General features: G+C 36.3%; 1 protein-coding gene across 1 annotated transcript in view; it reads left to right on the top strand.

The window, feature by feature from the left end:
* The window catches only part of srrm4 (serine/arginine repetitive matrix 4), a 65,230-nt gene that overhangs the window by 43,232 nt on the left and 7,727 nt on the right, over nt 1-14,271 (top strand). Inside the window, exons 3-8 of the mRNA XM_088935998.1 lie at nt 3,122-3,208; nt 3,406-3,477; nt 3,802-3,828; nt 3,920-3,970; nt 7,602-7,688; nt 9,988-10,168. Of these exons, the coding sequence (XP_088792124.1) occupies nt 3,122-3,208; nt 3,406-3,477; nt 3,802-3,828; nt 3,920-3,970; nt 7,602-7,688; nt 9,988-10,168 (505 nt within the window). The remainder of the gene's footprint in view (nt 1-3,121; nt 3,209-3,405; nt 3,478-3,801; nt 3,829-3,919; nt 3,971-7,601; nt 7,689-9,987; nt 10,169-14,271) is intronic.

The following is a 14,271-nucleotide window of genomic DNA, read 5'->3' as shown; positions in this document are numbered from 1 at the left end:
CAAATCACATTTTTTAATGTAGAAAAAAACATTTAATGAAGATTTAATGGCAAAATCTGTGTAAAACAGGAGAAATGCAAAGGCTTAAATGGAAAAAGCACTTTAATAAATGAACATTAACAACAAATCTACATTTTTGCCAATAGACCTCTGTAATGCATTTCATCTGTTAATGTTCAATACGCATTTTCCACAGTTATTTTACTGACCTCTCAAATATGATATTCAAATAGCCGTGTCTGGTTTTAGAAACAGAGAGCTCTGCAACAATCTAGACGACATTTCAAATAGTAGAACAATGCAGTTTTGTGCCGTCATAAAACACAGCCTCTTCAGAAGATCCATTGTCAACCTCAGACGTTGGTTATAATAAAACAGCTCTACTGTAGAGTCCTTGAGTCATCTGAGATCATAAGAAGTGTTTTTGATTGCCTGTTAAGTTTTTTCTATTGTTCCTCTTTTGCACTTGAAATAATATTTATAAAGATATGTTCGCAATCAAAAGCAAAGGTGTAGTTGTATGAATATGGACCACTGTGTTCCGCTGTGTTTAGAGAAATGTATACAAGGTTTAGGAATGAATCACAGACCTTGAAGAAAACATGCAGTAGTTATGAGTAGTTCACATTTAGTTTTGTCTGTTTCTTCTGCACTGGAGGTAATTCTTATCATTATCAGCTAAACTGAGTGTTATCTGGCATGGGGCTTTCAGCTTTCAGTCTGGGAGGAAAAGGCTCTTGGGGGTTAGATGGATTCTAAAGGTTGCGTGAAGGAGATCAAGGAACATGACAAAATGGATATCTTGGGAGATTCTGAAGTATTAAAAAGGGATAAAATCTTTTGATCAAGCTGAAAAAAATTGTAAAGGACTGTATTTGTCTCTTTCTTTTCACTTCAGTTAAGGTAACAAGTCTGAAGCCTTCACAGTCTCACCTTCTTTATGCCACAAATTGCACAGATTTTAGACTTATTCTGGAGCAGCAGATAAGTCAATTAAAGAATAATCCTGATTTAATAGAATGAAACTCTTTTCCACAAGTAGCTGCTTTTCTGGCTTCCAAATAATCTCCGTGTAATCCTATTATCTCTTTTTTTCTTTTTGTTTAATAAACATCAGATAACCTACATAACAGGAATTTTTTGTTGTCCTTGAAATTGATGATCATTCAGAGAATAAAACGTTTATCTTTCATGTCCATTCTTATGTTGCTTAAAAATAGAGCAAAATGAATGCTAAGGACCACAATTCGATTACGGAAGTAAAAGAGAGCTTTCTGAAACACCTTCTTATTACATATTTGGTGCTTACCATACTTTCCATATAGAGTTTATAGAGCCCAAATTCTACGTGTATTTTTGCAGTGTAAATCTCTCACTCATTCTTATACATAAGGAGGTCCCTGTGGTTGTTTTTAATATTGGTTCTTCAATCAAATTCCCCCTCCTGATGTCTTCACATTTAGAGATATATGTACTGCACAGTGCCTCCATAAATGTTCAGTGACTCCTACCTAATTCAGACCATCTAATTTAATCTTTTCAAAACACCCTCTTCAATTTTCATGATAACACTCATTTTCTACCTCATTATTGCCTGAGTGATGCTGTCCAAATGAATTGTGGTTAAAGGCCCCTTCTTGCATATCTTCGCTACCTGAAAGGCCAATTTAATAAGGCTGAACTGCTTCAAAGGGCTTCATCCTCACCGGGCATTCAGGGAGTGCAAATGAAGTGGACCTTTAGAGATTGCAGATCCAGTGGAACAGATGGGATTTGACAAGAGACTCATTTCAATATTGACAAATTTAAATACACAGAACAGAATTAGCATATCAGCAGCAAGAACACACAACCTGCTCTTCAGCAAAGCAAAGATAGATAGATAGATAGATAGATAGATAGATAGATAGATAGATAGATAGATAGATAGATAGATAGATACTTTATTGATCCCGTGAGGGAAATTGCAGTGCAACAGCAGCTTAACACACACAACACAGCCACAGTGTAACGAATTATATAATAATAGTACAATACATACAATACAATACAAGAGTTACTCACAGTCCGGACGCACAAGAACAAACTAGAACAGAACAGTACACAGAAAATCGTATCACACTCATATCACACATATGAATATAAATATAGATGTAACTATAGATATAAATATAAATGTATTGCACAGGTCCCTGGCATATATTGCACAAAAAGTGGTTGTAAACGGGAAAAAGAAAAAGAAAAAGAAAGAGAACAGATGTAGCAGTAGATGTGTAGATGCGTTTAGTCCAGAAACAGGTCACTGTCGATGTTGCCTCTGCCAAGACGCAAGGTGGATGCGTTGTACAGTCTTATGGCAGACGGCAAGAATGACCTCCTGTAGCGCTCCCTGTCGCACCGTGGATGAATCAGTCTATTGCTGAACGTGCTCTTCATTCCTGCCAGCCTGTCAAAGAGGGGATGGGAGAAGTTGTCCATGATGGCCTCTAGTTTGGACCTCATTCTCCTCTCAGCCACTACCTCCAAGGAGTCCAGGTCAAACCCAATGACAAAACAAAATGTGAGGAGTTTCTGTTCAGATTCCATTGCCTTAGGGTTCAGCATCACCACCGCAAGGAAGAGGAAACGACTTGCATTCCATGGGGTAATTGAAAAAAAAACTAACTGTGAAATAAAGGGGCTGTATGTCAAGCAGACAGTATATCTGCTTATACGTTTACTCATTCTTGAGCCAATCATTTTGTCTGTGACGCGTTTCAATGGTATTTACATTAAGCAAAATAAAACTTTTTGGAAACTGAGGCATAACTGCTGTCTCTGAAAGCAAATTCTGTTTCCAAACAATTTTGAGAAAACATTCAAATGTTGATAAATTCAAAATGTGTCAGTGAGCCGCAATGTATTAAAAGGTTGTTGATGTTATATTGCTAAGTTATTTACAGTTTTGCCTTTTATATAGTTTTTTAACCTTATTAAACCTGGAAGAATAACACAGTTTTTATCAGGGAACCACCATATTCTGATATTATAGATATATCATATCTTAGGGTGTCAGTTCATAGATTCATAACTATTGCAAAAACAACATCAGATATACAAAACTCAGTCTGCTTTCTTTCAGCCTGCCTGTTGCTGACGATCTGTCTCCTCGGCCTGCACCCAAAGGGAAAAAGAAAAAGAAGAAATCAGAACGAAAGAAAAGAAAGAGGTCAGTTACTGAAACATTTATTAGGTCTATTACAATTGTTTTGTCAAGTGAAAATTGACTTCCAAGCCACATTAAATATAAATGATCCGTAATGGGTTCTGGATTACATTTTTGTGGGATGGATCAATTCACTTCATACAATCTATGAATCTGTGAAAAAAGGAAAGCACTTACTATGAAAACATTCTTCCTGTTAGGTCTCCATCCTACAGTCTGTCACCTGTGAGGAAGAAGAAAAAGAAGAGCTCAAAGAAAAGAAAAAGGAACAGGTGATTTCTTAAACCCAGTGTTTGTCTGTTTTCAATTAGGGATCATATCTTAATAGCTGAACCATGCATTTCTATAGTACCACTTGACATAAAACACTGTATTCTACATTTTTTATGTCTTTCAACCCTAATTTAAATGTAAAAGCTTCCACAAATATGAGCATTTAAATTAATGTTACTTTTTAGATTTTTTAAATCTGAAATATATTAGTATAGTATATTTTCAAAAACGTCTTATTAAAAAGTGAACACAGTGCATATGTCTGTGTACTTATATAGTATGATTTATGTATTTAATAGGAGATTGTGTTTTTCATTCTGCAGGTCTTCATCAAAAAAGAGAAGGCACAAGTAAGTGTTATATTTTATGCTTTTAAAGCATAAATGAATCCAAACCACTCTATATTCAAAAGTCTCAATTTCTTTTTCTTTTTTTGCTCAGTTCTTCAAGCCCCAAAAGTAAAAGAAAAGATGAGAGAAAGCATAAGAAAAGGTAGGCTATTGTGATTGTTGTATTATACTAAAGGGAAGACTTGCACAGAATGAAGAGAAAAAAACATCATTGAGAAAGTTAAACAAAAACAAATCTAAAATGCAAAAATTATATTGTGGATGACTTTTTAAAGATGCTACAAATAAGCATTGGGTCACTTTAAAATGTATGCAATATTTATTTATGCCTAGGCTTAACATTTTGCAGAAGCCAACAGAGACAAGTATCTAGTTTTTTGCAGTAAATATCAATATACATATACATATTACACAGTAATATACACACTTAGCTATTCAGTAACTGTAAGTACAGTACTATTTTCTTGCTGTCAGTTAAGAACAGTGGAGACACAAACTCCAAATGTATCAGTGTAAATTACCAGTGAAAAACATTTTAGTAGATTATGATTTGAAATTCTGTTAAATTGTTGTGTAGGTTTGTGGAGCATAAATATAGACTCCCAACAGTAAAAGTATATTTTTCCCATGTACATCTTGTTCTCATTCCTGACAAGACTTCTCAATGATTGCCGTGTATGACACTTGTTTCAGTCTGCACTGATGTATCCAGATACACAGTCTCTAATGAGACATTCAATCACATTTACACTCCATCAGTCAATGATGCTAAACTCCTGGGTCATGGTACCTAAAACACGACAGGACCATATTATTGCCTTTCACAAGACGTGAGCTTAATTGTGTAGTCTGGGAATACATAACTGCTCTCCTCATTATAAACTACTCCATTATAGAACTGCCTGGCTTTCTATAGCAATACTCATTAACCCATACTGTGTTTCATTTAACATATAATGACAGTGTAAATCAGAATTGTTGCAATGCCATGAACAGCTGTAGTAATGGTGAAAAAAGACAGATTTTTTGTCCAATTTACAGATTCTCATAATTATTTGTCACCCATATGTATTTACTTTCAAATATCCCATAATTCAGAGCATGCACGGCCTGTTCCTGCTAAGATAATTGGGTTCATGAGAAGCTGTGAAAAATCATCTCATAATAGGATTACATGTAAGCAATTACACATGGGTCCCTCTATTACACTGCCTCCAGTGCAATTAAAGAAAAATGGCTTTGAGACTATAATTTGTTACTTCATTTAAACTAATTTAAATGAAGACTTACTTTGGAGACAAAACAAATACATGGTTAATAATCATACATAATATATATTCTTCTTTATTTGGTCTAAAACAAGTGTTTCCATCACTGGTTTGCCTTATTCTGCTGCTGTTTTCCCTAAGGAATAATAATAAGGTGGGTGATATGCAGTACAAATTATGCACCAGCACACAGCAGATCAGGTGGAGCAGTGAGAAATTGTTTCACCAATTGAATTGAGGAGGAACTTTTAAGGAGGTCAGATTGCACAAGCCCACAGAGGAATCTATTCCTGTATTTATTTGTATTGTACCTGGTTAATCAATTATAATAATAATAATAATAATAATAATAATTAATAATTGCTTACTTATATAGCGCTTTTCTGGACACTCCACTCAGAACGCTTTACAGGTAATGGGGACTCCCCTCCACCACCACCAGTGTGCAGCCCCACCTGGATGATGGGATGGCAGCCATAGTGCGCCAGAACGCTCCCCACACATCAGCTATCAGTGGGGAGGAGAGCAGAGTGATGAAGCCAGTTCATAGACGGGGATTATTAGGAGGCCATGATTGGTAAGGGCCAATGGGAAATTTGGCCAGGGGTTTTTAATGACCACAGAGAGTCAGGACCTCAGTTTTATGTCTCATTCTATGGAGCAATGTCAGTGAGGCATCCTACAACAGCAGCTTCCCACTTGAGATTTGAATCCCTGGCTCTCCAGTCTGAAAACCAGAGTTTTAACCACTACTCCATACTGCTAAGAAAGGCATGGCAACGCATTGCTGAGATATGCTGCATTGCTAAGAGTGGGCGTTAGCGAGGATCCCAGGGTTAACACCCCAACTCATATGAAAAGTGCCATGGAATCTTTAATGCCCCAGTAGTCTGGATCTCAGTTTAATCCAGGAACGTCTAGAGAACAGCACCATCTTTAGCACAGTATCCACTGTCAACATTGTGGGGCATTGGATTGCAAATTCTTGCCCAGAGGGAAGAAGGCTAGATCAGCACCATTTCTTACAGCAGCAACAATGATTCTCTTAGAAGTCTCCCATCCCAGGACTGACCAGAACCAGCCTTACTTAGCTTCTTTGACTTAATGAGATCGAGCTAGACGGTGGTAATGCTGCTGTATGTGAGCACTCCTCACGTCTCAACCTCCAGCTGAAACACACTTTCCACCAGGTGACATGAGCTAAGTAAAGCAAGAGAAGGATGACCTTAAAGGCAATTTTCTGTTTGCAGACATGAGGCAGAAAATTGTGTGTGCTCTTGCTTAAAGAACTTGTTCTTAATTAAATTAATCTTTTTTTTTGTTGTTGTCATTGCCTTTCTACACAAACGCACAAGTAACTTCACGTCCTCAAGCCTAGCTTCTCAGATTGCCTTAAAATACACAACCTGTCTATCCGTCTTTGTAATAGGCCAAGATCTATGACGGAGTATAAAACAGCATAAGGTGTGACTTGATATACTGTACGTTTGGTTATTTGTTTCAGAGGAAATGAAATTGGAAAATTTATCATTCTGATTTAGATACTAATTATGGTTAAAAGTGAAGGAAATCTGTAAGCAAACCTCACTATAGCTGGTTTCCCTCTTGCAGGGGTATTTGTATTTTAAAAGCTTTTCATATAAACCCTAACCCATTGTATAGATTTCGACTTCAGTTTGTTTTCACTCAGTTGGAAAAGCCTTACCAATGTTTTAAATTAAGATCCAAGATCTTCCTGCATAGAAAAAAAGGGTATAGCTAATCTGAAAGGGAGTGATTGACCTCATTTCCATTACAAACTATCAGGAGCTGCAGAACATGCTGTTGGTGATCTGGGCTGGGGAAGTATTCCCTGTCTAGCAAGACAAAGTTACCTACTGTATATTGGATTCAACTGTGAACAGTAGGCAGGCTTAATGACATGGATAGCATTCCTTAGATAGACACTGTGCAGTACAGGGACAGTCAGTGCTCCATGGCAGAAAGCCAAAAGGTAAATATACTGTAGGAACACTCTGAGAAAGAAACCAATTTCACACTGTAAGACTGCAACATTCATAATCCTCATGAGGTGAACTGTGCAGTGCTTCTAACCTTACAGGGAAATTGTGTAGGTAAGCCAAGCCTGAAGACAGTTTTAATAGTTTCTAATGTTACTTGTTTGTATAGAAAACTCACAACCTTCATCTGATTTCATTTCCTTTTTTCTCAAGTAAACAATGTTTCAAGAAACTGTTCACTCTGCAGAAAGGATGTGAAAATATAAGAAAAGGCCACAGTGTAACATGTTATGGCTTACCTTTGGAAAAACAGCACAGATGCTTTTAAATACAATGATTCTTTTAGAGCTCAAGCTAATATCCACATTCAATGGAAGCAATATTGAATTACTCATAATAGCTGTGCAGAAATGACTTGGAAGTCAATGTCCTCACTGCTGCCACCTGTCCTGCTCTGGTCTCGGGTCAGATCATCATTCTTTCTCGTGTCTTACGTCATGGCCAGGTCTCGGAGTCATACACACCGGAGGCATCATCGTCGGAGGTCAGAGTCGGAGAGCTCTGCTTGGCGTTCCTCCAGTAATGATAGCAGGTAGGAGAAGAAGGAACCCTGCCTCTTTTATCTTTAGACAGCTTGTTTCTGCTCTACTGATGACTGATATGGGAAAGGTCACATAGTGAAATGTGAACAAGTACTACACCGTCCATAACTTTTAATCTGCTGCACCAAAGGTTCCTGCTTGAGGTTCCAAATGTGAAGTCTCAGATTAGTTGAGGAAGAAATTAAAGTGAATGAAGAACAAAAGGCATGTACTGCGTCAAATCTGTTTTTTTTATTATTGCAGGAATCATTTCTAATTCACACTCAGCTCTGGAATAAGTCTGTGTCACAGAAAGGCATTCACCAATTAAAGAGCTAGAAAAATCTAAGAATTTATTAATCACGAAACTGTGTTGACAAATGCAAGGCTATTTACTTGCCTCATGTGGAGAACTGTGTGCCCTTTAGCCAAATGAGTAAGAAAAAACATAAAAATGCTAACAAATGACTGGACACTATTCACACCATCTACTGTAACTCGCTTGTTTGTTTTTTTCAGGAGATAATTGATCTCATCCAGTCCTTGTTTGAAAGAAGCCAGGGCTCAGCTTCAACAACATGGCTGGGCAGCTTGCTCCTTACTGCCACAAAAAAATTGGTGTTTTTCATAAGAGATTTGAATGAGCTGAAGCTGCAGACGATAGCTTTTAAATTCCTCATGATCTTTCTGTTATTTGGACTTTCCATGGGACAGCTGGCATATAAATGTACTGTAAACTCTGCACTGATAGTAATGGACTGCATTGACAGGGCCTGTTGTTGAGAGAAAATAGGAATCTATTTGCTTTTGGACACGTTACATATGACAGGAAATTGTTGATTTTAGAACAATTTTTAATTTGCTACTATGCCAATATGCACATTATGTTAAAACATAAATATGAGGAATGTAAGACAAGCCAGGATCTTCCGACAAAGTGTATTAAATATTTTACTCATTTGTCTTATAATTGTTATTGTGCTTTTTGTACATGATGTTACGGCTGCTGAGTCTTTGTGACAGTTATGGCAGTCTGGTAGCCTGCAGCACACACTGAAAACATCTGATGTTTTTTTCTCGAGCCTTAGTTTGCACGTGAAAAAGCTTTGCTCTTTTTGTTCCAAAATCTATTTTACTTTGCTGTTAGGAAAAAAGGCTACAGCAGCTGGTTCTGACCAATCTTCTTCCCTGTAGCACTCTCTTATTCTATTTACTGGAAATCAGCATGAGTGACAGTTCCCATAGGGGAGTCAGTCATGATTTTAGCATTTGTCGCAAACATAGGAAGAGACAAAATTTGTGAGGCTTCTTTCAGAATATCAAAGGCTTAGCCAGGTCTGAAAACACTTGGGAACTTGTTTCATTGGTTGATCATACAAAATTGTGGTGCAGAATACAAATAAAATAAAGGTTTTTCAAATCCTTTAAGGCAGTTAATTTTCAGTATGGTGTGGATTTTAGAAGCCTGAAAATTAGAGAATTCAAGTGCTAATTTTACATGGAAATGTGACCAAGGCACTGAGATAAGAATGTCCAGAAGCAAAGTTCCTGCCACAGGCAGTAAAATTTTACCAAGGCTGAGGACATTAAGGACTGTAAGAGAGGAGCTTGCAGAGGAAGATGAACGAGCAGTTCAAATTGAAATATTTTCAGTATATCCTCAATGCGTGATATGCATGACATAAATTATTTTACAAATATTGAGTTATATCTTTAAAATCCCAAGCAAGTTAAAACATTATGAATCTACTATTGTTATAATTAGTCAGGCCCAAACTATGGCTTAGATATTTTCTTTTTAGAAAGCAAAAACTATTCTAATGTCTCAGTAATTGCTTTGCAGCAATGGGATCAGGGTCCAAAAATATCACAGCCATGAAATTGACCTGTTCAGAGCTGAGCCATATAGCTAGAATTTTGGTTAGCTGGTGAAATTAAGTAAGCCAGGGAGTCTTCAGCTTATACATGGGATCTTAGTGCCCTACAAGGCAACTGAGCTTGAATTGATGAGAGCTGAATCTATTCCTCTGATGCCCTAGCTCTGCTGTAGGCATTTGCTGTCAAAAAGGAGTAGCTGGCCTGAGAGGGCGCATTTCAAAGGACACGTGTATATTTTTTATCATCTCTCCTCAGCCATCAGTACAGCAACCTCCTTTCCTCATCAAACATATTCTTGTCCACACTACTCACCCACATGGTTAGGTTGCCACTGTCATCTGTACTGTATCTCCTGAACTGAAAAACAAAATCAATCTTTTTGACAGAAAGTGTTGTTTTTTTTGTTGTTGTTGTTGTCGTTGTTTCCTGTAGATATAGATACAGATCTGCTGAGCGGTCAGCATCCAGGACTTCAGACAGGTCCCACGTCTCCAGAGAAACTACACAAACTACACAAACACCTGCAGACCAGAGCAGGTCGGAGTGGATTAAGGCAGCGAAATCAGATTGTAAAACTCCTTTGAACTACTGCTCCATCTCTTCGGATGCCATCGTAAGTGTCCCTTAAATTATTAATAGGTCACTAATATGATAATACATTTTTATTGAATCTATTAAGGCCAAGTTAAACAAAACTGGTTTATCCCAATATTACATTGTACTGCCTCATTGCATTATCAGAAGAACTAATGGTCAACTATTGGCACAAAAAATTACAAGTTCTACAGTTCTTTGTCTTCTGCAGTCAATTTCCGAAAGGAAAATGTGATCAGACATTTTTAAATTGTTATGGCTTCCTTCTGAACCAAAAAGCTTAAATAATGTGAATGCAAAATGCATTCTTGTTGAACACCAGTGCTGCCTAAGAGACATTTAGACTGCAAAGGGAATTGAGTATATACGTGTGTAAGGAACAAAAAAAATCTAAAATGCCAAACCAGACTTGAAAAACAATTATTTCTAAAGGTCTCATAATCACTTTTTTAATGCACGTATCCAAAGCTCAGTAGAATAGTTAGTCTACAGTATATGCAATGTGAACTAAATGTGATTTTTGGGTGAAAATAAAACCTTGTCATATTCTTATAATGCCTACATTATGTCCGTTGTAATTCTAAAGAATTAAAACCAGCTTCAGAAATCTGAATCTAAAATTCAGAAATATCATGCAAATAATAGATACTTTTTATGATGTGATATACAGTAACACAAAGCACAAAAATACATATTGCCATTCGCTGTAGAAAGAAATAACATGGAAGGAAGGGCACAGTAAGGTACTGTACGTTTTCATCGCTGGTTTTGAATGGAGATTTACTTGCTGTTTTGATGGTGTTTAATCAGTTTTACATAGCCTAATTCACATTTCTTGATCCCTTTACATTATTTTTTCAACTAAGATCCTCTGTTCTACTCCTTTCTGTTGTATATTACCTGTTTCCATTGGGTAAACTGAGTAAATACTTGTTTGTCAATAAACTATATATGCCTAAAAAGCAGGGGTTAATGACATCGCTCCTAATTTTATATTGAAGCTTAAATCAGGGTGACAGGGTGAGCTGGCTCATACTAGGACTAGTCATTGTTTTAGTAGCCTTGGTACTCAATAGAAGATTTTAATATGATCTACAAAATTTAAATAAAGTCAATGTGTGTGTTCCAAGAGAATGCAACTTTTAGCAATCATGCTGCAAACACTAGTTTAATAAGACAGCATTGGTAAAGAAATAATAAGTTATCTTTCTTGTTCTGAACAGACATAAATTAAGGAATTAACAAAAAATATTTACTTTGTCTATTTAACTTCAATATTTTAAATAAACAAATAAACAGATTGTCTTTATTTCTTATGGGGAGAAATACATTGAAAATACACAGTACAGTATACACAGCATATGATTAATTTTTAGATGAACCAAATTAGTTATTTTACCTTTTATTGAGTATAGTAATTTGTGTTCACTCTTTAAGTAATGCTCACTTTTTGTCCCAAACATTCTGCTGAATAAAGTAAAATTGTCACCAGCTTGTAATAACACAAGGCACTGCTACTGTTAATAGAATAATGTGAACATATCAGTAAAAAAAAATAAACTTGCTGAATGGTTCAAAAACATATGCAATTAGTTATTAAGCAATATGTAAAAACTTATGGAAATATAAATAGTGATGCAATATCTTTGTTATTTTTGGTGGCTTTTACTGCATTAAGAAATGACACTGTCCAGTGAACCATTGCTCAGTATAAGCTCGGTGAAGCATGAAAGACTTTTAATTCCTTACCAACAATCATTGAATTATGCTAATCTTTCCTTCAGATGCTTGATTTTAATCAAAAACACAGTGTTCCTCATTTTAGTCTTATTAGTTATACATCTGAGCATTCAATATTTCAAATTTAGTTTTTACAGCAATGTACGGTTCAGGGTATATGATAATCAGTTTGCCCTTAATGTCAGTGCACTACACCAGACTTGCCCTTATAATGAATAAAATTATATTTCAAAGTGAATTGAATTTAGACAGAAAGAGTTACAGGCCAGTATGTAATGATATTATAACCTAGAACAAAAACATGAACATTTCTCTGTATCATGTAGCCTACGTTCCTGCATTAACAGCATGCAAGGCAGTAGTTAGAATTGGTTGTTCATAAATATAATTGATAGGAAATACATTGGTGCCCTCACTTTTTTCAAAAGGAGTCTATCAATTGCCGTTACAATATGTTTCAGATGGCTGACCTTACCCTGTAGAGAATGTTCAAGATGTCCAGACCATAAAGATATGTTTAGATTTATTTCAACAGAACTTGATTTGTACTGAAATCATCGGTGATTTCAGTTCTTGTTATTTCCCATATTATCAAGTTTCAAAGAAATGTGAGTTTGTTAAAAAGTCTTCAAGCAAATCTTAAGTTGTTATGTAGCAGTAATTAAATGTTCATGTTTTCATTTTTCTTTTATTTTTGTTCAATCCAAATTCGGTATTTTTTTATATTTCCTTTTCTAAAAAAGCATTCCAAATGAATAAGGGAAAGGTGGGTATTGTTCTAAATTAAATAAAAAGTGCAGGTTTAATGCAAGTATGATTAGAAATTTAGATGTTTGTACATCAGTGGAAATATGCCCACTTACAGTAGCTGTGAAACATTTCTGCAGATTTAGTTTAATTGGGTTATTTTTTCCAAGTGTTTATTTTTTAAATGGACTGTTACAGAATGCTGTTTTGGTTGTGACTGCCCTAGAAGGACTAAGGTGGTCTGTGTCTATGTGCCACTAGGATACCAAATATACCGTAACTAAGTGCATTTTAATTATCTGAGAACAAGGGTGTCTAATTGGTCTGTTAGTGCAGACTGCAAGGAAAGCAAAACGTTAAAAAATGACTAAGGAAAAGATACTCACTGGCATAATTGAGTATTTTTCAGTCAGATAAACCAGAAAATTAGAAGTGTTCCTGTTAATTAATCTGACATTTTTCATTCTCCAAATCTGATTTAAACTAAAATTCCTTTGAAAAATAATAATCTAATGAAATGGCTTAAAAATACCAATTGAAGAAACAGACATCATCTTTTCCTTAGCCTGTCCTGGAAGAATGCATGCCTAGATTCAAGGATAAGTAAGGGAAATGGGGTCAAAAGGTTTCTTGGCAAGAATTTAACCAAGTAGCCTGTTTCTTTCTTCAGATTTGAATGGTCTTCTATACAATTGAGGGTGTTAGTTTCAGGTCTAAGGAGAAAGAAAGTTCATATTCAGGACCTTGATAAATCCATAGCAGTACTGTGCTAGTTGCTCTTTTAATTGCTTGTAGCTGCACAAACTCTTGCTGCAACAAAATGGCCAGGTATCGGTGGTACGATCCTGTTCCTAACCAGCAAAATGAACCCATTGGTTTTAGAGAACACGTACTGTAGATTTACACTGAACTTTCCGCCTCAGATACAAAACCCTATTCAAGTCACCTTGTCCTGACCTGTCAGAATGGAACAAATAAAGTCATTCCTGAAGATAAGACACCAATAACAGCTCCTTGTCTAGATGATGCCAAAACCTTGAAGCCCAGGACACCAAACAGACACTAAACACCAAGCAGAATATGTAAACCAGAGGGAAAAGGCAAGCCTTCACCATCACAAAGTTTTGGAAGTGCCAGACTGTTCAACCCCCTCCCCCTACCACAAAAAGTCACGCAAAACACCAAAAGACACCCACACACGCTCACACAAATGCAGACCTAAGGAAACAGCAGAGTGCTAAAAGAGAAGTGACCCAGGGGCTTTGAAGAGAGAGTTATTGTCTTTTTCTTGTCATTTACGACTCTGATGATGCACTCACGTTGCACGCTCTTCCCTTTTTCTTACACCTTACCTACTTAAGGAGGAAATCTTGATTGGTAAGTCGATGCTATCCGCAGATTTAGGGATTTATCTTAGGTCGCTGGAGAGAAATTTCTTCTGACAGGGGAAAAAAAAAGCACAAAAAGCTGTACCCTTCTGAGGGCTTTTAGTTAGACTGATGGAATATTTATTTGTTTGCAATTCTTTTTATTTGTACATAATACCCATTTTGTGATGTTTGTTCAATGTCCTTTTAAAAACCACGCTTTACTGGGGCTTTGCTTTTCTTTCTTTTCTCTCTTTCTCAAAATTAA

This window comes from Atractosteus spatula, chromosome 17, assembly GCF_055471065.1.
Source record: "Atractosteus spatula isolate fAtrSpa1 chromosome 17, fAtrSpa1.hap1, whole genome shotgun sequence".
In the NCBI taxonomy this organism is placed as follows: domain Eukaryota; kingdom Metazoa; phylum Chordata; class Actinopteri; order Semionotiformes; family Lepisosteidae; genus Atractosteus; species Atractosteus spatula.
Note: the sequence above shows the minus strand (reverse complement) of the source record. Positions and strands in the feature narration are given on the sequence as shown.